Genomic DNA, 24,970 nt, shown 5'->3' with positions numbered 1-24,970 from the left:
TAAATAAATCCCAAAGCACATTTATAAATACATACCTGTCCATGGATTATGAAAGCACAGGGTTCCTGAATTTTTGGGAGAACGATCCTCATAACCTTCTTTACATTGACATATATATGTACCATATCCATTGCGACAGATTGCCTTGTCACCACATCGCCCAATCCCAGAGCTGCATTCATTCACATCTGGCAGGTAGAGAGAGAATAAAATTGTTCTGCAGTAACATGGTTATAAACTTTGAATAGCATGTTTTCAGACTACCAGTCATATAAGCCACAGCTAACCAATTAAGTAGGAATTTAGTATGCATTGGAAGCTGTCTTACTGCCACTCACTACTTATGTCTCCCATGGACTGGCAGAATAAACACCAAGACAGCAGCCCTAAGTCACATAGGTGCAAGGAGAAACAAGAAGAAAAAGATATTACACAATCCCAGCTAAACAGATATAAACTAGAAACAACTTATACAAACAATTCTGAAAACAGAGGACAAGTCAAAATAACAAAAATATAAATGAAAATGTTGGGGTATGCAATGCTATGGCATTCCAAATGTATGGAATAAAATAGATTTTCCTTAAGCTTTGGCTTTTCCTGATGTTAAGGATTAGTCTTTGCATGCACAAAGCTTTTATTAGCCAGCTACCTTTTTAGATATGAGCAATGCATGCAGTATTTGAAGTATTATAGCTGATTAATTTCCCATCTTCTCCTTTTCTTCACCTCTTTCAGTAGACATTTAAAAAAAATTCCCTCCCACTTTTCCTGTAGCATCCATTCTATTTTTTTTAAAAAAATGATATTTATTACTTTTCGAACAGTTTCAACACAACACTACAAACAGAAAAAAAGAAAAAAAGAATACAAATACAATACAAAAACACTACATGCAAAACAAAACAAAAACAAACAAAAACAATTTAAAAACACCTCAAACATTTTCAATATCTTATCTTTAATTCGCTTATTTCCAACGACCTCCTCACACCTCCCTTTTTGTATTCCACTTCTATTAATTGTTTCAGCAATTCCTTTCCATCTTCCTCTGTTTTCTATCCTATAATTATCTTAACACATTCTTGCCTTATTTTTTCCTTTAATTTTCTATTACAGTGGTGCCTCGCAAGACGAAATTAATTCGTTCCACAAGTTTTTTCTTCTTGCGAGTTTTTCGTCTTGCGAAGCACGGTTTCCCATAGGAATGCATTGAAAATCAATCAATGCGTTCCTATGGAGACCGTCCGGGGACAGAGGGGAAGCCCCGTGCGCCTTCCCCTCTGTCCCCTCTTTTGAAGCAAGGGGCGGAGGGGAGAAGATTGCTTTTCCCCGTTGCAGCCCCTTGGTTCAAAAGGGGTCCGGGGAGAGAGGGGAAGGCGCGCACGCCTTCCCCTCTGTCCCCGGAGATTGCGGGGCTGGCAGCAGGGAGAAGCGATCTTCTCCCCGCCGCCCCTTGCTTCAAAAGAGGTCCGGGGACAGCGGGGAAGACGCGCTGCGCTTTCCCGCTATCCCTGGAGCTTGCGGGGCAAGCTTCGTTTTGCGAAGCAAGCCCATAGGGAAATTCGTCTTGCGAAGCAACTCGAAAACAAAAAACCTTTCGTCTTGCGAGTTTTTCATCTTGCGAGGCGTTCGTCTTGCGGGGCACCACTGTAATCTATTTATACTTAATTCCTTATAACATTTCTACTAAAGCCATATAACTTCATTCCAACATTCTTCTAGCATTCATTAATTTTACAATATTTCTATAAATAGTCTTTAAACTTTTTCCAGTCTTCTTCCCCCAACTCTTCTCCCTGGTCTCGGATCTTGCCAGTCATTTCCGCCAATTCCATACAGTATAGTCCATCAACTTCATCTGCCATTATCCAACACTTCAGTACTTTCAAGAAGCAACTATTCTCTCAGCCAGCAAAAAGCATATGGTTCACAACAAAGTTTAAGGGTCTGGCAGGGCAGGTCCACCTCCTTCTTTGGCATCCATCAACATCTTAAATTTTACTCGAGGCTTCCTGCCCTGCCAAACAAATCTAGAGACATCCCTCTGCCACCTCCTGAAACAATCCATCCCATCCAAAGCTTGCAATGTTTGAAACAAAAGCAACATCCCCAACAACACAGCAACCCTCATCCCCACCACAGCAACTCGGCCCAACAATAACAACTTCAGATTTGCCCATATTTCCAAATCCCCCTTCTCTTCAATCCAACGTCCTTCACACTTATCCTTGAATAAATTCACATTTCTGGCGGTCATGCTAACCCCCAAATACCTCTCTTTCTCAACCGATGTTAGTCCTGTCTCCTCCTGAAACTCTGTCAAGCTTTCCTTTTTATCAGGTAGGGCTCTGATCCTCAAATTCATCTGTTTCTCTTTAGGTTCAGTCATAACCAATGTCAGCTTATGTTCATCAAGTTGTCCTTGTATGGATGGGACTCTCTCTCTCTCCAGTTGGGCTGCTTTATATTCAGCAGCAAGGGTTTTCTCCTTGACTTCATCCGCAGTTTGCCGTATCAAAGTAGATTCCTGTATCAATTTCTGGATGGTTTCTGTATTGGTATTCACCTTTTGTCCCAGATTATTTAAACTTTCTGCCATTAAGTCTATTTTAATATTTGCAGCATCCGCTTTCACATTTATCACGTCTGTTTTCTTGTGAAGCTGTTCCAGCGAATCGTTTATTTTCACTAATACGACCGCTAAGGCCTCTTCTGTTGACATTCCGTCTGTTTTTTCCTTTCCATTTGCCATAACACTAAAGAGATTCAAGGTCAATCCCAGAGTCTCACAATTCTTTATCTTGCAGCTGGAAATTCCCCTAGCCCAGCTCCTGCAGAGCAACCAATTTCAAAAGCTTCCACTAGGGGAAAACAGTTTATATTTGTATTAGTCAGTACTGTCCTCTTTTAAACAATGTTCCAATAATCCAAAGTTAGTTTCAGTTTTCAGTTACTTTTAAAAAACAGCCGGAGACAGTAGAAACAATGTATTCTCTTGTTTAGCTACCTGTCAATAAACGTTCTAATCGCTGTCAATGAACATTCCAAAAGACATCGATCCTGCTAGCAGCCCATTTCCAGGGTCTGAGCGGCGGTATTTTAACTCTCTTGACTCTCTCCTACAGGCATATTCAGTCCACCACTCCCCCCCCCTCTTCTCCTGTCTCCAAAGGGGGGGTTTAGTTCTTTGCTGATGGAGATTTAGTCTTTTACAAAAGGCTTTCCAAGACTTCAGCTTGCAGGCTCATTGCTTTAGTTTATTTACAAAAGGGGAGGCGGACTTCCTGTATTGAACCTCTCCGTTTTGATGCCAAATTAAACGTTTAAAAATCCCATTCCCCCACTTCAGCTCTACTCACGGGTAATTACTTTAGAGTCATTGTCCACAGGAAAAGGTCAGTGCTCTCCGGCAACAGCTATGCGGCTTCGCTCCGTGGAAGAAGCAGACGATTCGAAGCACCGCGCCGCTCACCCCACGTCACTCCGGATCCCCGAAACCAGGTTTCCCCGCAAGTAGGGGAGGCGCAAAAGGTGCCCGCTGAATCCATGTTCACAGGCTTCTCCCGCCTGTGATTTTAACGGGTCTCCGCCTTCGCCGTGGCGGTAGAGACCCAAATTCCCACGGGGCAAATTCCTCCTGATCAGAGGAATTCCTCCATTACCGGAGGCACCTCTCCGGAAGTCCCATTCTATGGTACCCCACCCCACGCCCAGTTCTTTCACTCACAATGATCACTTCATGGTTATGCAGGTCACAAGCACTTCCTCACAGGTGGAAGCACTGTGCAACCTCCATTATGGCTGCACCAGAAATCCTGCTCAAGCATGTACTTTGCATGTGGCGCACCAGAATGTCAACAAAATTGGCTGAAATGTCAAGGGTGGATGATCTTCACCACCACTAGCTTTTTAACTTGACAACACTAAAGCTCCATCTGCACTATACACCTAAAAGCATTGTTATACCACATTAAACTGTCATGGCTTCCCCAAAAGAATCCTGGGAACTGTAGTTTGTTGTAAGAAGACCCCTCTTCCCCTCACAGAGCTAAAATTCTCAGAATTCCCTGTTGCTGTTTATGGCATGAAGGCTGCCATAAACAGATTTGCCCAGCACACTTCCAACCAGACTTTTAGCAGAGCTGAAATACATTCTGCAGCTAAGCGTGAGGAAATTGGCCCTGAGTCTCGATTGATGAGACAGATTACTTTATTGCCTGTTGCTATTTACAGAAACTACTGTAGATCCCCGCGGCAGATCTGCTTGCATCCTCTCAGCAGATCAAAACCAAAACGCTCTCTTAGTCACTCTCAATAATGTGCTGCGCGTGCCCATGACTTCACTGTCTTATCCTTGCACTGGTGTAAACAATCCAGCTTCACAACCAGAGTTTCATCTTACATGCAGAAACTCAGGAAGACAGTTTTCTGAAAACGAATGACCAGTACCCCCAACAAAATCATGCTGAGAATTGTAGCTCTGTGAGGAGAAATGGAGGTCTCTTAGCAATTCTTAGCACCCTTAACAAACTGCAGTCCCCAGGGATGCCATAACTTCTTAAAGTGGCATGATCCTGCTTTAAATGCATAGTGCAGCTGGGTCATGGACACTGAGGGGATAACCCATAGTCTTCATGTACATGGTTTCAACAATGACTTGCTTTGGAGCAGGACCTGTCATTGTAAAATAAAGTGCTAGAAGCCAAAGGCAAATGTGCTTCAAACTCCATGAGGGGAAGGCAGATGGTTGGAGAGAAGCAACTTTTGGGAAGAAGAGTTTGGATTTGATATCACACTTTATAACTCTCCTTCAGGAGTCTCAAAGCGGCTCACATTCTCCTTTCCCTTCCTCCCCCACAACAAACACTCTGTGAGGTGAGTGGGGCTGAGAGACTTCAGAGAAGTGTGACTGGCCCAAGGTCACCCAGCAGCTGCATGTGGAGGAGCGGAGACGCGAACCCGGTTCCCCAGATTATGAGGCCACTGCTCTTAACCACTACACCACACTGGCTCTCAGTGGGAAAAAGTTACACATGCCCCTTAATGGCTTCCCTGCTCCAAATTTTCCTCTCCTGAAGAGAAAAGCAGGTATTAGGCTTTTGTTGTATGCTGTAGAGTTATGTGGGTCAAACTGCATGCAATACCTGGATTGCATCCTTCAACTGATACCAACTAGAATGAAGTTTCAGTCCCATTTGATGCCATGTAATCAACTTCTAAATTGATTTAGGAGACAGTAACACAAGAAGCTACAGTTAGAACTGGATATGGAACAACTGATTGGTTCCAAATTGGGAAAGGAGTACGGCAAGGCTGTATATTGTCTCCCTGCTTATTTAACTTATATGCAGAATTCATCATGCGAAAGGCTGGGCTGGATGAATCCCAAGCCGGAATTAAGATTGCCGGAAGAAATATCAACAACCTCAGATATGCAGATGACACAACCTTGATGGCAGAAAGTGAAGAGGAATTAAAGAACCTTTTAATGAGGGTGAAAGAGGAGAGCGCAAAATATGGTCTGAAGCTCAACATCAAAAAAACGAAGATCATGGCCACTGGGCCCATCAACTCCTGGCAAATAGATGGGGAAGAAATGGAGGCAGTGAGAGATTTTACTTTCTTGGGCTCCATGATCAGTGCAGATGGTGACAGCAGTCACGAAATTAAAAGACGCCTGCTCCTTGGGAGAAAGGCGATGGCAAACCTAGACAACATCTTAAAAAGCAGAGACATCACCTTGCCAACAAAGGTCCGTATAGTAAAAGCCATGGTTTTCCCAGTAGTGATGTATGGAAGTGAGAGCTGGACCATAAAGAAGGCTGATCGCCGAAGAATTGATGCTTTTGAATTATGGTGCTGGAGGAGACTCTTGAGAGTCCCATGGACTGCAAGAAGATCAAACCTCTCCATTCTGAAGGAAATCAGCCCTGAGTGCTCACTGGAAGGACAGATCGTGAAGCTGAGGCTCCAATACTTTGGCCACCTCATGAGAAGAGAGGACTCCCTGGAAAAGACCCTGATGTTGGGAAAGATGGAGGGCACAAGGAGAAGGGGACGACAGAGAATGAGATGGTTGGATGGTGTTCTTGAAGCTACTAGCATGAGTTTGATCAAACTGCGGGAGGCAGTGGAGGACAGAAGTGCCTGGCGTGCTCTGGTCCATGGGGTCACGAAGAGTCGGACACGACTAAACGACTAAACAACAACAACAACACAATGTTAAGGTGTAATTCAACATCACACTATTACAATCGTTCAGTCTGCAAAAGCACTTTTGCTTGCATGATGGAACAATAGCGATCTGTTTGCTGTTCTGGGGGATCTCCTGACTCCCCAAGCCTATCTGGGATAAGCCCTCTTGTGCTGGCTCTCATTAATGCAATTGTTCAGTTGAATCCAGCTCTGTGTGATCAGCTTAATTGTTCTGTGGATTAAAGGCCTAATCTTTCCTCCTACTTTCACTGGTGCAAAAATAGCAAGCCCAGAACTTTATTCACTGAATGATTAAAGTTTCTTTTCTAGCTAGTGATAGGAAGACCTATGGAATTCCCCCCCCCTTACTCTCCCATCCCAGACCTCCCCATCTCTATCTAACTTGCTATTTTATACCACCCATAAATAGTGTAACTATTTTTACACACCTCTCACCACAACTGTCTGAACCTTGCCAAGTTCCACAGATGCTCCACCAAGGTCTTCCAGTTGCAAATGCAATAAGTGAGATATATTCTTTTCTTCTGGTGTTAGATGGAGCCAGAACATGAATATCAGGTTTGGACCATTTTGTCTACATATAAAAATGGAAGTATTAATTTCAAATGAGTGAGTACATTAACACTCCCCTTCTCTAGTAGCTGAGCACATATAATAAAGGTATTATCTCAGCTTGGGAATAAGAAGACAGAAGGCAAGTTGAAGGTTTACTACAGAGAAGGAAGGAAGAAGGGTTGGAAATAATATTGTTGGCTTTTCCTCATTAAGTGAAACTGATAAAGAATAGCACGCAAGTTCAGGGTGCTTTAAACCAAGTTTGTTACCATTTTAGGGCAATCTATAGCTTAGTTGGCATACCTATCAGTTTCAGTTTCTTCTTTCCTTATAATTTCCTTTAACTTGACTTCCTTGACTTTGATTGAGAGGAGTTTCACTTTCTCTTGCACCTGAAGAAAAAAAGCCCAACTGTGGGTTTATATTACAGATAACCAATGATTAAATCAATGGCAACAGAAACAAAGGTGCTGATAGCATAATTAATATCCTGTTAAAAATAACAACAAAAGCCTCACCTAGGTATGGTGGATCTCAGTTTTTCCTACTATGGGACAACTACGCAAGTATATGTAATATAAAAATACTATTTTGTTTTTATAACTTTACTTCAAGTGTTTCAATTGCACCTATAATAAATATGTATTATATATCTATTATATCTCTTCAATATGTTTCCACTCTTCTTTCCCTTCTTCTAACTAACAAAATTCTTATTCCATTTCTCAATATCAACATCTCTTAGTCACTCTGAATCTCTTTCACAAAAACTCTTATTATTCCAAAAATAGTGAATGCTCACCATTTCCCCAAAGATGTCTATTTCCTTGTGTGCCTTCTGGTGATTCTTTGTGCTTCCATTTTATTCGTCACAAAAAGGTGAAAATCCAACCTTTCTGCTGTCTTTAATTTGTCTGAATACCCATGTTTAACTAACTGTGCACTTTGAAAATTTATTAAACTCATTTTGTGGAACTGACATGATACCAGCATCAACATGACGTGCCACAGGCAAGGTGTGCCCCCACCTCAAAAATAAAGAACTAAAATTGAGGACTTGAGGCTCCTCTATTAAAAGGACTGACATATAGCATTACAAACACAATCGGCTTTACCATACAACCAGTGCCATTTGTTTTCTTACCTGACTCTTAATAGAGTGTATGAGAGCTTTTTCCAACTCACTTCCAGTGGGAGAGCTCCATCCTTTGTTTTCTATACCAAAACTTATTTCAAACAGAAGATCTGCAGAAGACCCAAAGATTGCCGAAGTACAGTGAGGATACAGAGAATAGCAGAGCAATTCCAACAGCTTGCCACCGTATTTAAAGCTAACAGCCCCCTAAGCCAGTGTGGTCTAGCGGTTAAGATGTCAGACTAGGACGTGGGAGACCAGGGTTCAAATCCCCACCCAGCCATGAAGCTCATTGGGTGACCTTAGGCCAGTCACAGTCTCTCAGATGGACCTGCCTCACAGGGTGGTTGTGGGGATTAAAAGAGAAGGAGAAGCTTGAGCTCCTTGGAGGAAAAGGTGAGATAGAAATGCAGGAAATAAATGAGCACAAAGGAAAGTGTTCCCTGCACCCAAATGGCCTACTTGCAGCATGAGTATCATTTCTTTGTCAGTGATGTGTCAGGTCACCCAACCATTTAAAGGATCTACATTGGCTCCCAGAGCTGACCTTTAAAGCCCCAAACAACCTTGGCCCAGTATACACAAAGGAGTGTCTCCACCCCCATCGTTCAGTCTGGACACGGAGGTCCACCTCCAAAGGCCTTCTGGCAGAAGTGAAGCTACAGGGAACCAGGCAGAGGGCCCTCTTGGTGGTGGTACCCTCCTTGTGGAATGCCCTCCCATGAGATGTCAAGGAGATAAATAACGACACAACTTTGCAAAGACATCTGAAGGCAGCCCTGTCTAGGGAAGTTTTTAATGCTTGATGTTTTGTTATGTTATTATATCTGTTGGAAGCCACCCAGAGTGGCTGGGGCAGCCCGGTCAAATGGGTGGGGTACAAATAATAAATTATTATTAATTATTATTAAACTACACTGGGAAAACAAGTTTTTAAAAAGTTCTTCCACCCTTGAGGAAGGGGATACGGAAACGTTACCTCCAGGATTGTGCTCAGATTCCAGTACAAAATTATTGTCATGGAGCTTCAAAACAGAATCCCTCTCTATGGAAGAAAGACAACGGAAAAATATCAATCTAGTGGTACCTTGTGGTACCTTAAAGATTTAACAAATGGATTGTGGCATAATCTTTTGTGAACTAGAATATCAGTCGGTAGGTGAATATAGACACAAACACAAAGAAAGAAAGAGAAAACAAGCTGGCATTTGTCTAACGGTAGGGTTCCATTATCAATAAAATAAATAAATAAATAAAAACAATTAAATGCAAACAGTACAGAGTGAAAATTCTGCAAAGGAAGAGCAGTGACCATTCATAATAAAAGTGACTGACCAGTACTGAACGAGTGGGGGAAATTCAATGTGTGAAGCAACTCGGATTTAGAGTGACAATTTTGTTTTGTCTGCTAACAGTTACTGACTCCCCCTCCTATATCAAACACTAGAAAAAGCTGAAAACCACACACTGCTCAATGGAGTTAAGCCAGATTTCTGAAACACACAGGCTAGCAAGGATTTCTTCTGTCCTTTCCCCAATTAGCTCCGTTAATTTACCAGCCTCAGCTGACAGATAAGCAGTTTAGAGGTAACAAGACTTACCATAGGAATTATTCTCTGCTTTCAATGAAGTTTTATGACTTGACACCTGAGCAGAAGGTGAGTAGGGAGGATTTGGGTTTATGCGTTTCTTTTGCGGTCGCTCTGCGTTTCTGGTTACTGGATTGTTGAGAGGCAAAGTAGAAACTGCCTCTACTTGGGTACCTTTTGAGTTCTTTGAGGGAACAGCCTGGAAATTCGTAGCTGTAGTGGTTGTGGGGCCCAAGAGTTTCCTATTAAGCATCCTTAGAGAAGGAGCAGGCAGCACATTAGGGTACCCTACAGTGGTCAGATAGGTTTTTGGCTTGGCTGTAGGAATGTCTGGCATTTCTGTAGTGAGCTGCTCTGCTCCACGAGAGTCATTTTCTCCTACAGCAGTAGTCACTGCTATGTACTTATCACTGTTGTCATTCTCTTCTCCAAAGGCTTGATTGTTCCTCTGCTCTCCTGTAAATACTTCCTGCAGTTCCAAGTGTTGAAATTCCATTTCATCCATGATTTTCCTGGAGAACTCAGAATTAGTCAGCAGTGAGTGAGGAATCTGTTCTTGCTTCTTCTCTGGGATACTTTTAGGAGGTGAAACTGGAGTTCTCTGATCTTCCATGAACATTTGTGGAAAAGTAGTGCCACTCAAGGCAGATGTTCCTAATATTGTTCTCCCAGTATTGCTCATGTATGCTGGCTTCCATCGTGTGGTTCTGTGCCCACTATTTTGAAGATTGACAGATTTAGTGACAGTTCCATGACCTTTCATTGCCACCGATTTTGTCATCATTCTGACCTTTTGGGACACACGTAGTGTGGCTGAAGAGGCAATTGGCTTGAACATAATTGCTTTGTCTTCATTCTCAAAACTGCTTGATTCTAAGACTAGAGTTTTACTGAAGTTGCTGGAAGAGGTTTCATTCCCATTCCTAATGTCATCAATAGTTGGCTTAGCAACATGTATCCTCTTTATATCAAGAGGTTTCAAGGTAACTTTTTTTTTGGTTTTCAAGAGAGAAACCGTAGGCTGTAGGAATGATTCTAAGCTTGTAGCCTTGCTATTTCCCCACCACCTCTCTTTACTAGTTGCAGGAAGCCCATTTTCACTGCTAAGCTTTCTGCTAGTGTTTACAAAATCCAAAATATGCTGAGAGTGCATTATAAAAGACTTGGGAGAAAATCCAGCACTGCTGTTAGATTTCACAACTGGCCTTTCACCACCAGTAAAAGTTTCATAATCTTCAAATACATAATACCGTCCTTTAAAATATTTATGACTATGGTTGTGAGAAGACATTGTTGACAAAAACACTATGTGGACGGCCACAGCCTGTGCAGCAAACACCAAAGTACCATGGTTTCTGCATGCATAAGTTACTTTGCTTTCAACACTTGATAAGACTCCTTGGAATATGAGCTTATCCTGATTTTCTTCACATTGTGAAATCCCTTCAAATCCTTCTATGTAAATCAAGATGTGCTTGTGAGGACCAGCCCAGACAGTCCAGTTGCACCAGCTGTTGCCTGGCATCCTGCTCAGATCTGGAGGAGAGAAAGTTCCAGCATCGCCCTCCAAGACAGCGTGGCAACTCGTTACAGGAAGATACACCAGCAGCCAAGGGGATCCCAATTCTGTAGCTGGAAGATGAAAGAAGGTGTACAATCACCATCACTTTGGGCTCATCCACACTTCCGCTTGTTCGGAGCCTAGAAAGCATGGGTCCAAGGGGTTTTCTGCTTGTCCTATGCTTTCTTGGCACAGGTCTGAGTGGTTTTGCCTTCATCCCACCATTTTCCTCCTGAAAACCTGCTCTTTCATGCTAATCAGAATAGATGGCAGTTTGCGAAAAAACCAATTGCCATTTGTTCCAATTCAGCACATTCTGCGGGTTTCCTCAGGGGGTAGTGGCAGAACAAATGAAAGTTTGGAGGATCCATTTATTGAGCACGATTGGTTTATTGCAGCCAGATGTTTTGAGACTACAATTTCCATCATCCCTGACCACTGGTCCTGTTAGCTAGAGATGGTGGGAATTGTAGTTCCAAAACATTTGGAGGGCCAGAGTTTGCCTATGCCTGGTTTATTGCATTAGAAGAACGACAAAATTGCTAGCACATTTGCAAAGCTAAGTAGGGACTGGCCTGGTTTCTTGGCCTTTATTCAATGCTTTGAGCATCTGGAAGCACTTCATACATTGTATTAGTTATGCATATGGCAATCTGGCCAGGCAGTTTGGTGTTCTACCTGTTTTGCAGTATACCCATATTGCTCACAGGCCAACTATAGGTCTACAATAGACAAAGAGAGACAGCATAAAAGATCTGCTCAGACAAGCTCCCCTTGCCCCCCAACCCAGAAGCAGACTGCTGATGTTGACAGATCACTGGTTGGGGAACAAGTGGAAGCCTGCCTGAGTTTAGGCAACTTCAAAATAATGCTGACTCTGGACACACCTTGCGAGGTAACACAACTGCGATTTGCCAGTTTTCAAGGCAAGAGAAAACATTTCTGAAGATTTATCACAGGGCCTCTTCACACATCCTTTCCAGATATAAAACAACTCCACATCATCCAGGGTTAAGAATGAAGCTGAAAAATCATTTTATTTTACTTCTTGGCATATACGTGCAGTTGGCATGTATGTCAAAAGCTGACAGCACTTGCTCCTTGGTGCTGACTGGAGGCCACTGTTGTGGTTGTGACAGTATGGAAAACACCACACTAATCTTCTGACACCAACCAGTCAATCATTGTGCCACTTGGACAAAATCTGCTGAAGAAAATGTTGGAAGTTTGTATTCCTATCCCATTTGCTGTAAGCTATCAAGAGCACAAATACAACTATCTGAGAACTATAGGTAGTCGATCAGGGTTATATGTTTCAGAAATAACAGCCTCCATCTTCTTGCACCTGAGCCATCACATCCAGTAATGGGATTTGCTTTGCTTGACTTCTCCTCCTTATGGCTCTCTTTGCAGCTTCCAGGCACTGAGCCCAACACCTCCCTCCCAAGGGCTCCCAACACAGAGAGATTCCAGGGATATGGGGCTACAGCCCAGTTCCAGTTCCTCAGTTAATCTGAATCTTCTCCTTGCTCAGCTGCAAAGTTCATAACCCACGTAGCTGAGCCCGAAACATTGGCTTGAGGAAAACTGGCAAAGAATAAATCAAATCACAGAATCCCACTGGTGGTCATCTGAGGGGCATGAAAATACCAGATCTGCAAAATTCAAAGAACACCCTAAAGCTGGAATAGGAGAGGCAGCTGTTTCTTGCCATGGGAGTAATGTGATACTTTAGAAATAAACATAATGTAAATACTGCCCTGTGGGCACTTGTGCATTTAAAGTGTGGGGGATACAAAACAAACACACCACCTCTGCTTCCCAGATTTAAAAGAGGGACTGACATTTTCTCTCGCAGTTCTCCCTCTTTGTTTTAGCAGAGCCCAACCCAAGGGCTTAGTCGGGAAGAAGAGCAGCAGCAGAAATCCATTGCTCACAGGCTCCCTTGCCCTGCAGCAGCCCCACTCCCCATCCTGGAAGGAAGACAACTAGCCTCTAGGGATTACCTCACCATTTGAATCATCCCTTTGGTATTGAGCCTCCCCTGCAGCCATACTGCACCCCCCCCCAAAGTACACAAATCCCAACAAGACTTGTGCACAGTACAAAATTGCTGTCAAACCCATGAATGAATCACCTTGCTCCTTCACTGTCAATTTTAAAGCTCACCTGGTTTTGATTCCTGGGATCCATTAAGACTTGTGTCTGCCTAAAAAGAAAACCAAGGGATTTACTCTTATTATTATGCAAGTATAGCACAGATACAAGTGCTTTTCCCTACACACAGTCATTCCAGGGCTCACTGCTTATTAAGTGCCAAAATCCCATTAACTCCGGGAAGTGCACAGTTTACTTTACAGAGGAAATGGTGCGTTTATTTAACATATGTGGCTATTTCTATCGGAGGTACATGGGATATAAATGGAAGAATGAGGCGCTTACATGAAGCCCTCTTGGGGCAAGAAGTGTTTTGACTTGACTCTTAGGACAGCACCAATACTCACCCATTCATTATGTTTTCCTACATCAAAGTTTGGTGTCGGGAAAACCCTGGAAGCTTGATTAGTAGTTTCCTTCCCTAATGAGCAAGAGCAAAGCAAAAGAAGAAATAATGCCAGTGGAAAAAGCAACTTCATCATAAAGTTTTACCAAGCCCCTCCATTAAGTATCTCCACAGTTGCTCCTTTCCTAATCCATTCAGTGTCTGCTGCAGCTGCTTCACTTGCTCTCTCTCTTAGGGAAGCCTGTTGCAGGACTCCCTTCTCACTTTTCAAGGCCAGCCAATTCTCTCTCCACCCAAAGCACTCTATTATCCAATCAGATCACAAGGTGCCAGGTAGCACTAATTAAATAGTTGAGGGCTCACTTGCTTGAGAGGATGTTTGCATGTTTACTTGGAAGTAAGTTTCACTTTGCTTAATAAGCCAAGCCCCCAAGAAATAAGTTTGCAGACGGACATAAAAACAAATGTGGGTAGATGGCGTTTGCTAGCTGTGGACTGTACTCTCTAAGTTCTTGTAAAACATGCCTTTGAATTTGATAATAAAGATTGTTTCTATTTATACCATTCCCAGAGAGGTTCATGAGGCACCTGCTCTGTATTCTTTTTAAAGGTAAAGGTACCCCTGACCATTAGGTCCAGTCGCGGATTATTTGGGGGTTGCGCGTTCATTTCGCTCTTTGGCCAAGGGAGCCGGCGTTTGTCTGTAGACAGCTTCCAGGTCATGGGGCCAGCATGACTAAGCCGCTTCTGGCAAAACCAGAGCAGTGCACGGAAACACGGTTTCCCTTCCCGCTGGGAAGGTAATCTACTTGCACTTTGACGTGCTTTCGAACTGCTATGTTGGCAGGAGCAGGGACTGAGCAACGGGAGCTCACCCCGTCGTGGGGATTCAAACCGCCGACCTACTGATCAGCAAACCCGGGGGGGGATACCCTGGGCCTTTTAGGGCCTTTTAATAGATTTTGTGGGGCTTCCTAAAGTTTTGAAGTCCTACCTGTTGCTCTTATTGATTCATCTCTCATGTGACGTGTTTTATATTGCTTTATATTATCTATATTAACCATTTTTATGTACATGATGCCTCGAAGTGAACTTCAGTCATGGGGTGGCATAGAAATATTGATAATAAATAAAATACACGTTTATTCATGAAATAAATACTTCCCTAAAGAAAATCCAATGGAGTTAAATGACATTCTCAATGACTAGATAGAATTAGACTTAGTATGAATTTGAAGTCAAATAATAGAATAATGTATGGCACACATACCATAAAGGACCAAGGCCAATAAACCTAAGATTTCCCGAACCCATGTTGGTAAGTTTCGACACAGCACTTACAACAGCCCCACCTTTTAAATGGGGCGTTATTGGTACCAAAAAAGCTTTGAAAGGATATGCAGTAAAGCTTGTCCTCTAGCTCCCTCTGGTGGCCATGTGTTGTTTTAGCACCAAAGAAAGCCGATAGCTGAGTGGGCAAAGCACCATCAGCTGAAGCACAGACGACATTTCCCAAGAAATCAGTATGCTCCCTACTTAAACACTAAATGAGAATATTGTTTTCATGCTCCTGTATTACTTCCTACCAAATTATATATCTGTCAAGTGTAAACATTTTTTTAAAAAACTGGTTAATTGTGTTTCAATGTGTTTATTATTTCCTAACAAGAAATGCAACTTGCAATATAGTACAACTTAGTAGCTGACTGATCAGAATTGTATTCTGAGAACATTTAGTGGGGCAGACTTTTCTTGGCAGATGAAGGCACAGGGAAGAGTTTTGTATGGCTGGTATCTCTCTTCATGCAAGCAGTAACAGTAGGAAAGCCTATTGAATTCAATGGGGCTTGCTCCCAGGTAAGTGGGGTTCAGAATGCAGCCTAGGCTAGCTGAACCCACATTCCACCGAAAACAATGGGGAAAGTTAGTCATGACTTAAGTGCCAGTTCAGCTCATGGTATGGAATGTCAGAAAACTCTTGGCAATTTAATGAAATATCCTTAGGCTCCAATCTAATGTACTTACCTGGGAGCAAGCCCCACTGAACACAATGGGTCTTACTTCCGAGTAAACGTGCATAGGCTCAGGCTATGAGTTGACCACAAGCCTAAATACCAGAGCAGCTCTCTAGATTTCCTGGCCCTGTGTTGCTGTTCAGAGATGGTGCATGGAAGATACACATGCAGCATATATCATGCACAAAGGTTGGAAATGAAAGTCTCAGCTCAGCCACCTCTAGGGCTATGGGCTCCTCACAACCTCTCAGCCTGAGCTCAGACAGCTGATGCAAATATAGAGTCTTGGATCCGTGGGCAGAAGCTGCTCCTGTTCATGGAGCAAAAGCCAGGAGATAGAAGAAAAGGGATGTCTTGTCCATTGAAAAGTGCCACTGAGGTGATAAGAATACCTTTACTGATCCCAATCCTGTGGCTTCAGTAGTTGCCTCCTTGGTCTCACCTACATTCGTAAAGACAAAGTGCTTTATATGTGTTACAACGCTGTGACACCAGATGGCGCTGTGAAGCCCTGTCTTTCGCCAAGCGAATTTCCCTGTATGAAGTTTACAACGCATTTAACTGAATTGCTTTTTTGATGTGTCTAGGTCCAGCCCTGCACTGAAATTAAGCAAGCAAAGCTTTTCCTTTTTTCCTGCCATGGACATGAAATGATGAAGAAAATTTCCAGCTGCTAAATTTTCTATGTGTTAGGCTACTGTTGAAGGCACAGACTGAAGACAGCAGGAAAACGAGCAGCCGTATCAAGAGTTGTGGGTTGGAATTCGGCAGCATTGTCTTCATTGTTGATGCTGTGCTCTAGAACATACAAAGTAATAAAAATGAGACTAATACCTATCCCTGTTAGCTGGAATTAGGAAGGCTGGCTTCCCAGAAAAAGTGAGCCTAGGCCCCTCCACTTTTAGAAACCAGGCACCCTGCTCACTTGGCTCCAGAGATTGTGGTGGGACAGGCCTGGATTAGGAAAAGTGAAACTGCTTTGAAGTTTTATAAAGCCATACACATTTCCCCCCTGAAGTAGGAGAGAAAAGTATCTGATCCACAACTTTGGCTTTAACCCTGCAAATATTTGTAGAGTACCTACTGAGGTCAAAGAGGTATATAGACACAAACAGCTAAAAAATTGGTTCATCAAGATTTGAACAGTGGCCTTACTCTGTGAAGACGGCTTTGAACGGAGACCAGAGAAGGTAATCTAAGGCCAATGTTTTTCAGACAAGAGAACATCTGTTTCCTTTCACTGCTAACCTGCTGTAAGGCTGTCCTGAAATGAATACTGACGTCTGTAAGTAGAGACGTTGTTGACATAGCACCTAATGTGATTTTTCTGCATGGGAAGGTGTTCCAGGGGCTGGGAGAGACATGAGATGTTTGTGTGCGATTGCAACATGGACTGGGATGGGCAATGGATGCCTCCCAAGCAAAACATTTATGCAAGGAGTGTAGGATTTCTCTAAACAGTATTTTGGGAACAGGAATATATTTTGGGTCTTCAACAACTAAGAAAACTAGCCAATGCCCACAATGCACGCACACACACACACACACACACACACACGTTGGAAATATTACAAAGAAGAATGGCATGCTAACAGTAGTGATGGCGGTCAGCATCGCCCTAGAGCCAGTGCGCCAACTGGACTCATGTACCTCAACCCCGACTGGGCTGGGCAAGCTGGGTAGCACCGCCAGAGACCTCCTTCCCGCAGGAAACGGTCACAGTGCTGTGGACTCACAGCTTAGAGCTGAGAGCACCGGATTCACTGTCTCAATACTACAGTCGTTGCGCAGCAGAGTTTTGCAGAGTCTTGCAGAGTATAAACCACTCGGAGAGCAGCTCTGTAGAATATCTTCCTTTTATTCTGTAACTACAACTATGATACAAAACTATATACAGAGCTAAGTATTCTGAGCATAAAGCAATGCTACACTGAGAGTCTGCAGCTGCTCTTAGCAGCAATCTAATCTCTAGGATCTCCAACACTCTCACTCTCTCCGATACACTGACTGACTGACTCTCTCTCTCACACACAGATATGTTGCTGGGCAGAATAAGTAAATAGGCAGGACACGCCTCCTCTTCTCTGTGGAGAGTCAGCAGAGACCATCAGGAGATGGTCAGGAGATTCTTGGGTATGGGAGGGGTGAAATCTCCTCATCCTCCCCCATTTCATCCGACCATTTCAAGAATCTTTAACATAACTGCAATTTACATATACACTCCAAAAGTTGTTCTTTGCTTACAACCTTGGTTAACATATCTGCAGGTATCTCTCTCCCGGCATATAAAACACTTTTACAATACAAATGAATAAGCAGCTTCTAGAAAAATCTTCATACACATTTCTTCCTCTCAGATACAAATTGACATTTCTAATTAGGCAGATTTGAACAAACCATTTTCAGAACTCAAATACACGCTTTCCTTCAAATATCAGGTAAGGAAATAAATAAAGCGTTTTGTGCTACTACTCTCAGCACATTTCATGCTAGGTTTGAAAAACCCACCAGAGTTGCTTGTGACCGCAGTCTTTGCAAACTCTTCAGAAAACCTTTTCGGTGGTACACCCTTGGTTGTTCTCTCGGACCTGCGCAGAAGTCTTTGATCCTCTTGTTCTGGTGCTTCCTCCTCTTTAGGAGAATGGGGAGCTAAAGTATATGAAGCTGCTAAGTCTGAGTCAGCGTCAGACTCACCTGAGGCTTCTGGGCTCTGATAATCTGTGCCATCATCTGGAACTACATAGGAACCAGGATTATCACCAACAATAACACTTGCCTCCCTCTTAACTTTCTTTGCCCCTTTGGCACCATCATCACAAATGGGATGATACTGAAAAACACCAACTTTGTCCCATTGTGGATTGTCATCAATACTCCTGGTCAGCCTTATGGTTTTCGTGTCTGTGATCAGAACACGATAAGACCCTTTTTCATATCCTAGGAAAATACCATGTTCTCCACACTTGCTCAGTTTGTCACCCTGCGAGGTGTGCACCCAAACCTGCGAACCAAAAATTTTAAAATGCTTTACACATGGCTTTCTTCCGTGAAGCATCTCATATGGGGTGCAATTTATACTAGACTGGTACCTCCTGTTATACACGTGACAGAAAAACGAAAGAGCTTCGGCCCAATAGGGATTGGGTAGTCCCGAATCATGTAACAGTGTTCTGATTCCTTGCTGCAGGGTTTGGTTTACTCTCTCACATAAACCATTCTGCCAGGGTGATCTGGGCGTGGCGGTCCTATGCTCAATGCCCTGTTCAGAAAGAAAACTCTCAAACTCTTCTGAACAAAACTCTCCACCCTTATCTGTGAAAAGAAAACGTACATTCTCATTATGTACATTTCTGAGCCATTTACAAAACTGGCGAAACTTGGTAAAGGCTTCAGACTTTTTCTGCAGCATATAGATCCAAACATATTTTGAATAGGAGTCTATCAGAACCATAAAAAATCTTGAATTGCCTCTAGAGAGCGCTAGAGGCCCCACTAAGTCTGCATGAATGACTTCATATGGTTTCTTGGCCTCTCTCCCAGACTCTGTACCTTTGGGAGCTTGCCTTGCCTTATTCTCAGCACAAGAAACACATTTCATGTGGTAGGGACATTCTTTCAACCTCATACCCTGAACCATATCAGGCATTTTTGCCACAGCCTGGAAATTCAGATGAGCATAAATACGGTGATAATAATGAATACATTGGTCATGCAACTTCTCATTCTTATCCACAGACAAATTGCAACACTCTTTCTCAGTTGCTTCTGCAGTGCCTGTACCTGAAACAAAAGGCAATTGGTACAATCCATTTACACATTTTGCATACAGAATGAGCTTGCCATCTCTAAGAATTTCACAGCGAGATTTAGCAAACACCACCTTAAACCCTTGATGATCAAGCTGGGAAACACTCAACAAATTGTCCTGAATATCAGGTGCATACAGGACATTCTTAATAGTTGCATTCAGGCTCTTTAAGAACACAGTTCCCTGAGCCACACTTGTGAGAACTGTCCCATCTGCTTGATGAATTACTTTCTCTTGCTTCTCAAGCTGAACAAAGAGATTCTTATCTTTGGCCACGTGGTTTGAACAGCCAGAGTCGACCACGAAGAAACTCCGCCCACGTTGACTGGAACAGCGAGAGATCAAGGCCTTTGAAGTAGCAGGTGCTTGGGGATTTCTTCCTCCTCCCCCTCTGCCTCTGAAGTTTCCCTTCTTCTTTGAAGACTTCTTGCACTGGAAACTCAAATGGCCTTGTGCTCCACACGAAAAGCACCGCTTCAATTTCAAAGCTTTAACAGCAGCAGTTTCACTTTCACTTTCCCCTGCTGAAGACTCAGGTACATTTTCAAGCACATTTTTAACAGCACAGTTTTCCCGGCTTTCTTTAACAGCCTGTCTGCGATCCCACTCATTCAGAAGCATGCTAGAGACATAATCTTCTGTTAGCCGGTCAGAAGGCATCGTGGAAATCTGGGCAGCCACTCCATCATAAGACTCATCTAGGCTATTGATCATTAGCATTGCAAATACAGCCTCTGAAATAGCCAGGTCTCGCTGAACAAGGTCTTGTCTGAGACGCTTTAATTGAGACAGATGGCTAGGCAAATCACCACCTTTCTCCAACTGCAGCCTGCATAGCTTCTTAAAGAAAATCACACTGGAACCAGCATTTTGTCTCAGATGCATATCTCTCAACTTATGCCAAACAGCTTGTGCAGTCTCTTGTCCCTCTAAGTTCACCAGCAAGTGGTCTGAAACACTCAAAACAATTGTCCCTCGGGCTTTCATATCTGCAGCATGCCACTCAGGCCAATCATCATCATACTTATCTGGAGGGTCTTCTTCTATCGTGTGAAATAGCTTTTCCCTCTGTAAAAGCGCTTTCATCTTTACTTGCCAAACTCCATAGTTTTCAGGCGTGAGGAGGGGAAAGGACAGAGCCATCTGGCCAGAATGTGCACAGGCCATGTCTGCTATTACTTAGAGCAAGACACTTCCCTCGTGCAACACAGATAAAGCCTTGACTCCTTCAGCCACTCTCTCTCCCACTCAGAGCGCAATTAACAGGCAAACAGGGATGCTATCTTCTTCCTTTGGCAGTCAGCAACATACCTCCATAAATCAAGCAGCAGCAACAGCAACAGCGGCAGCTTGAATACTCTGCTCCAAAACAGCTCTGCTTCTGGGCACCGCAAATCAGTCCAGCATGCAGCGTCCGTTCCACCGTCCGGCAAACAGCAACAGAAACCTCTGGCGACTGGGACGACTGGGATGACTGGAACAACACCAGGTCAGACGACTGGAACAACGACTGGGCCCATAACCGATGTCAGCATCGCCCTAGAGCCAGTGCGCCAACTGGACTCATGTACCTCAACCCCGACTGGGCTGGGCAAGCTGGGTAGCACCGCCAGAGACCTCCTTCCCGCAGGAAACGGTCACAGTGCTGTGGACTCACAGCTTAGAGCTGAGAGCACCGGATTCACTGTCTCAATACTACAGTCGTTGCGCAGCAGAGTTTTGCAGAGTCTTGCAGAGTATAAACCACTCGGAGAGCAGCTCTGTAGAATATCTTCCTTTTATTCTGTAACTACAACTATGATACAAAACTATATACAGAGCTAAGTATTCTGAGCATAAAGCAATGCTACACTGAGAGTCTGCAGCTGCTCTTAGCAGCAATCTAATCTCTAGGATCTCAAACACTCTCACTCTCTCTGATACACTGACTGACTGACTCTCTCTCTCACACACAGATATGTTGCTGGGCAGAATAAGTAAATAGGCAGGACACGCCTCCTCTTCTCTGTGGAGAGTCAGCAGAGACCATCAGGAGATGGTCAGGAGATTCTTGGGTATGGGAGGGGTGAAATCTCCTCAATGGCCGGGAATAGCTGGGCAGCCTAACCAGAAGCTCCTGCAGTTTGAATAGTTGTGCAGAAGAAGGAGTTTCATTAGCTTGAGCTTTCCATTCAAGGCTGAAAAAGCTGCCCTTGCAAAAGTTTCCCTTTCTACACAGATATTCAAATAAAGAAGCCCTGCTGCTTGTAGCCATAAGTGCCATGGAAGGGATCAGGCTGCAGCCATAGGAATTTATTACAGCCATTTGAGTGACATCCCCCTGCCCCCCTCCCCCCAAAGAGGCTTTGGGCCTTGAATGGTTAAAGAAAGACAGAAATGCAAGAGATGTAGTGGCTCTGACCATGAAGACAGCGACTGCCCGTTCTTTGCTCTGGAGGGTTGATGAAGCAGCAGGCCAGAGGCATCTGCATGGTCTGGATGGAGTTTGCTTCCTCAGGAGAAGCTGCTTGGCTCTTTCACTTCTCTTGTTAGGTGGAAACTTCTTGTTTTGGAAAAGTATTTTCTTCTGTCGGATGGATGCATGTTGCTTGCTGCTGTACTACTCTAACCAGATTTGTAATTTTAAGATTGCATTTAAGGTATCAACATTTTACAGATGTTTGTACAGTCATACCTCGGGTTGAATGTGGTGGAGTCTCCTTCTTTGGAGGTCTTTAAGCAGAGGCTTGACAACCATATGTCAGGAGTGCTCTGATGGTGTTTCCTGCTTGGCAGGGGGTTGGACTCAATGGCCCTTGTGGTCTATTCCAACTCTATGATTCTATGATTCTATGAATGTGCTTCGGGATGAGCGCATTCAAGTTGCGCTCTGCGGCAACCCAGAAGTAACAGAGCACGTTACTTCCGGGTTTTGCCGCTTGTGCATGCACAGATGGTAAAAATGGCGTCATGTGCATGCGCAGAAGCGGCGAAAAGCGACGCATGCGTGCGCAGGTGTGCCGCCATTAGTTACGTTTGCTTCTGGAAGCGAACGGGGCTCCGGAATGGATCCCATTCACATCTAGAGGTACCACTGTATTGCTGTTTTTATGTTGCCTTTATTTCTTGTTCTTGTATGTTGCCTTGTGTGGCCTATAAATACATGGAATATAAATAAATAAACCCAAGGGTAAATTTTTTATCTATAATATCCCTCCTCGCAATTAGCAGCTAATGGGGATGATTTCCTTGCTCCTTTGATATTTCACTTTATCTTCAGTACCCTGCACTCAGCTCTCACCTGTGGCTCCTGGAAGCTGTCGACATACGACAGTGACCACATTCCGGGAACGGCTTCAACTGGCCAGCTAAACCAGGTGAGGATAGCCGATGGGTCTCAAGCCCTTGGTAAGTGGGGCTCCCCCTGTACGCGAAGACAGGCTCTGGAGGATTGAGTGGATGAGACCAATAGTGGGTCCAATGGCCAAGGAGGCGCTTTCTGCACGAGCTGCAGAGGGAAATGTGGGGCAGATGGGCCTTGTCAACCTGAGAAGGTAGCTCATCTAGAAGGAGGAAATCTTTGACCCTAAACCTCCACTGCCTTGCAGGAGATCTTCGGGAGAAGAAAAGACTAAGGAGCAAACAAATCCAGAGTGGAGTCCCTAAAATGGTTGGACAGTGCCTTGTACACTTCCTTCTGGCAACTCCTGCAGCCCAGCTGGTGCCAGATAAATTGTTCGGTTTTCCTTTGAACCACCTCAGCCAGGCCGCAGGGCGGGGGTCTTGAAACTTGTGTTTCTGTTATGCTGCTTTTTTTAAAAAAAGAAATGCAACAGAAGCATCAAGCCTTTGGTACATCATGCTACATTGATAAAAATCCCTTCAGTTCACCAATGCCTTATATTTCCCCTCTGGCACACTTGTGCCTGGTGCTTGAAACGGCTGAATACTTTTACAGCACAGCACACTCCCATGTAGGAGTGCTAACTGGAATAAAATGGGGGGGGGGCAGGTAAGCCTTGCCCCACATGACTGATCACATGACATGGTGCGTGCACATCATTTGAATGGCAATGGCCATCAACTTTAGGGGGAGCCGAAGGGCCCTTGGCCCCTAGGAGTTGGCTCCTAGGCTCCCATGTATGACTGCTCTGAAATCAGTGTTCAGGGAAGGGTTGCAAGCTCAAGTCAGTTTTCTTTTCCCACAGCAGGTGTCACCATTGCATACTGCTTTGTGCTAAAAACAAACAAGCCAGCTCTTGGAAATCTCAATGTTTATTAGACTTCTAAACTGCTCAGAGAGATCTGGGGTGTGGGAAACAGAGTATTTTGCATCCTGGTGTTCATTTCAATGCAAATATCCTTGTTACCAATGCAAATCTGCCTATGCAAATCTGCCTGTGCGGAACCATGAAGGTTTAACGGCAGTATCCCGTGTGACCTTGGAAAGGAAATGCTGTTCTCGCAATTTGGTGACTGATAAACCTGCTAGGGACCCGTGCCCGTGACCTTTCAGTATGCGGCAATCCTGGTTTAAAGTTAGCTCATAAATGACACACATGAGCTGGCTTCACAAATACCATATGCAATTCCACCTGCTGCTTTTTCAAACCCAGTGTTTCTTTTCTGTGACACTCAGGGCTCAACCCTGTAATTCCCGTGCCCTGAGAAAACTAAGCCTGCTACCAAGCCTAATCATGTGGAGGTGAAACAATAGCATGTTTATTTCCTCTTGGCCTCTCCTACTCTCCCTTCCTCCACTGTTGTTTCTCCTTTGACAAATTTTAGATTGTAACCTCCTCAGGACAGGGATTTGTCCTCTGAGAAGTAGAATCACATGGATGGCCATATATAAATAATAATTCTACCCGTCTTACTGAATACAGTTTTGTCTTTTAAAAAAACCCTCCTCATACTTTTCTTTTATTCCCACCCCCAACTCTATCACAGGATTCATGCATAGGTAGTGTTCGGAGATGAACATGTGATATATTCCATGAAGAAACATGGCCTTAATACAATAATGGTAAAATGTGTAGTGGCTGATATAAGGTGGTGATGATACATTAATTGCAATTGCTAGCTCAAAAGTCGCAGGGCTTGATCTAGCCAAGATAAGCAATTTCAGGTGCCCGTATGCTCAACTCTGTCCCACTGAACTGAACTGAACTCAACTCTGTCCCACTGAAAGGGACCCCAAAGAGCTTAACTTTACTTGGCTCAGATCCTGCCTTTCCACATCCATAGTGCTGACACCCCTAAAGTAATAGGTAAAAAGGTGAAGGTAAAGGTACCCCTGCCCGTACGGGCCAGTTGTGACTGACTCTGGGGTTGTGGGCCCATCTCGCTTAAGAGGCCGGGAGCCAGCGCTGTCCGTAGACACTTCCGGGTCACGTGGCCAGTGTGACGAAGCTGCTCTGGCGAGCCAGCACCAGCGCAGCACATGGAAACGCCGTTTACCTTCCCGCTATAAAACGGTACCTATTTATCTACTTGCACTTAGGGGTGCTTTCGAACTGCTAGGTGGGCAGGAGCTGGGACCGAATGACGGGAGCTCACCCCGCGGCGGGGATTCGAACCGCCGACCATATGATCGGCAAGTCCTA

The 24,970-nt window shown here is 44.0% G+C and overlaps 1 protein-coding gene across 2 annotated transcripts in view; it reads right to left on the bottom strand.

The window, feature by feature from the left end:
• Window positions 1-13,982, bottom strand: part of LOC309528742 (uncharacterized protein) — a 50,988-nt gene extending 37,006 nt beyond the window's left edge. The window contains exons 1-8 of one of the 2 annotated variants that reach the window (XM_082216354.1): window positions 13,564-13,977; window positions 13,229-13,268; window positions 9,511-11,130; window positions 8,889-8,954; window positions 7,919-8,019; window positions 7,078-7,166; window positions 6,648-6,793; window positions 36-188 (exon numbers count right to left, since the gene is read on the bottom strand). In XM_082216354.1, coding sequence (XP_082072480.1) covers window positions 36-188; window positions 6,648-6,793; window positions 7,078-7,166; window positions 7,919-8,019; window positions 8,889-8,954; window positions 9,511-11,130; window positions 13,229-13,268; window positions 13,564-13,698 — 2,350 coding nt within the window. In that variant the 5' untranslated portion in view covers window positions 13,699-13,977. Of the gene's footprint in view, window positions 1-35; window positions 189-6,647; window positions 6,794-7,077; window positions 7,167-7,918; window positions 8,020-8,888; window positions 8,955-9,510; window positions 11,131-13,228; window positions 13,269-13,563 lie in introns of those variants that run through there. The other variant, XM_082216355.1, reaches the window with a different exon arrangement.
• Between the last annotated feature and the right edge of the window lie 10,988 nt (window positions 13,983-24,970).

This window comes from Podarcis vaucheri (genome assembly GCF_965113315.1).
Source record: "Podarcis vaucheri genome assembly, chromosome: 3".
Classification (NCBI taxonomy): domain Eukaryota; kingdom Metazoa; phylum Chordata; class Lepidosauria; order Squamata; family Lacertidae; genus Podarcis; species Podarcis vaucheri.
Note: the sequence above shows the minus strand (reverse complement) of the source record. Positions and strands in the feature narration are given on the sequence as shown.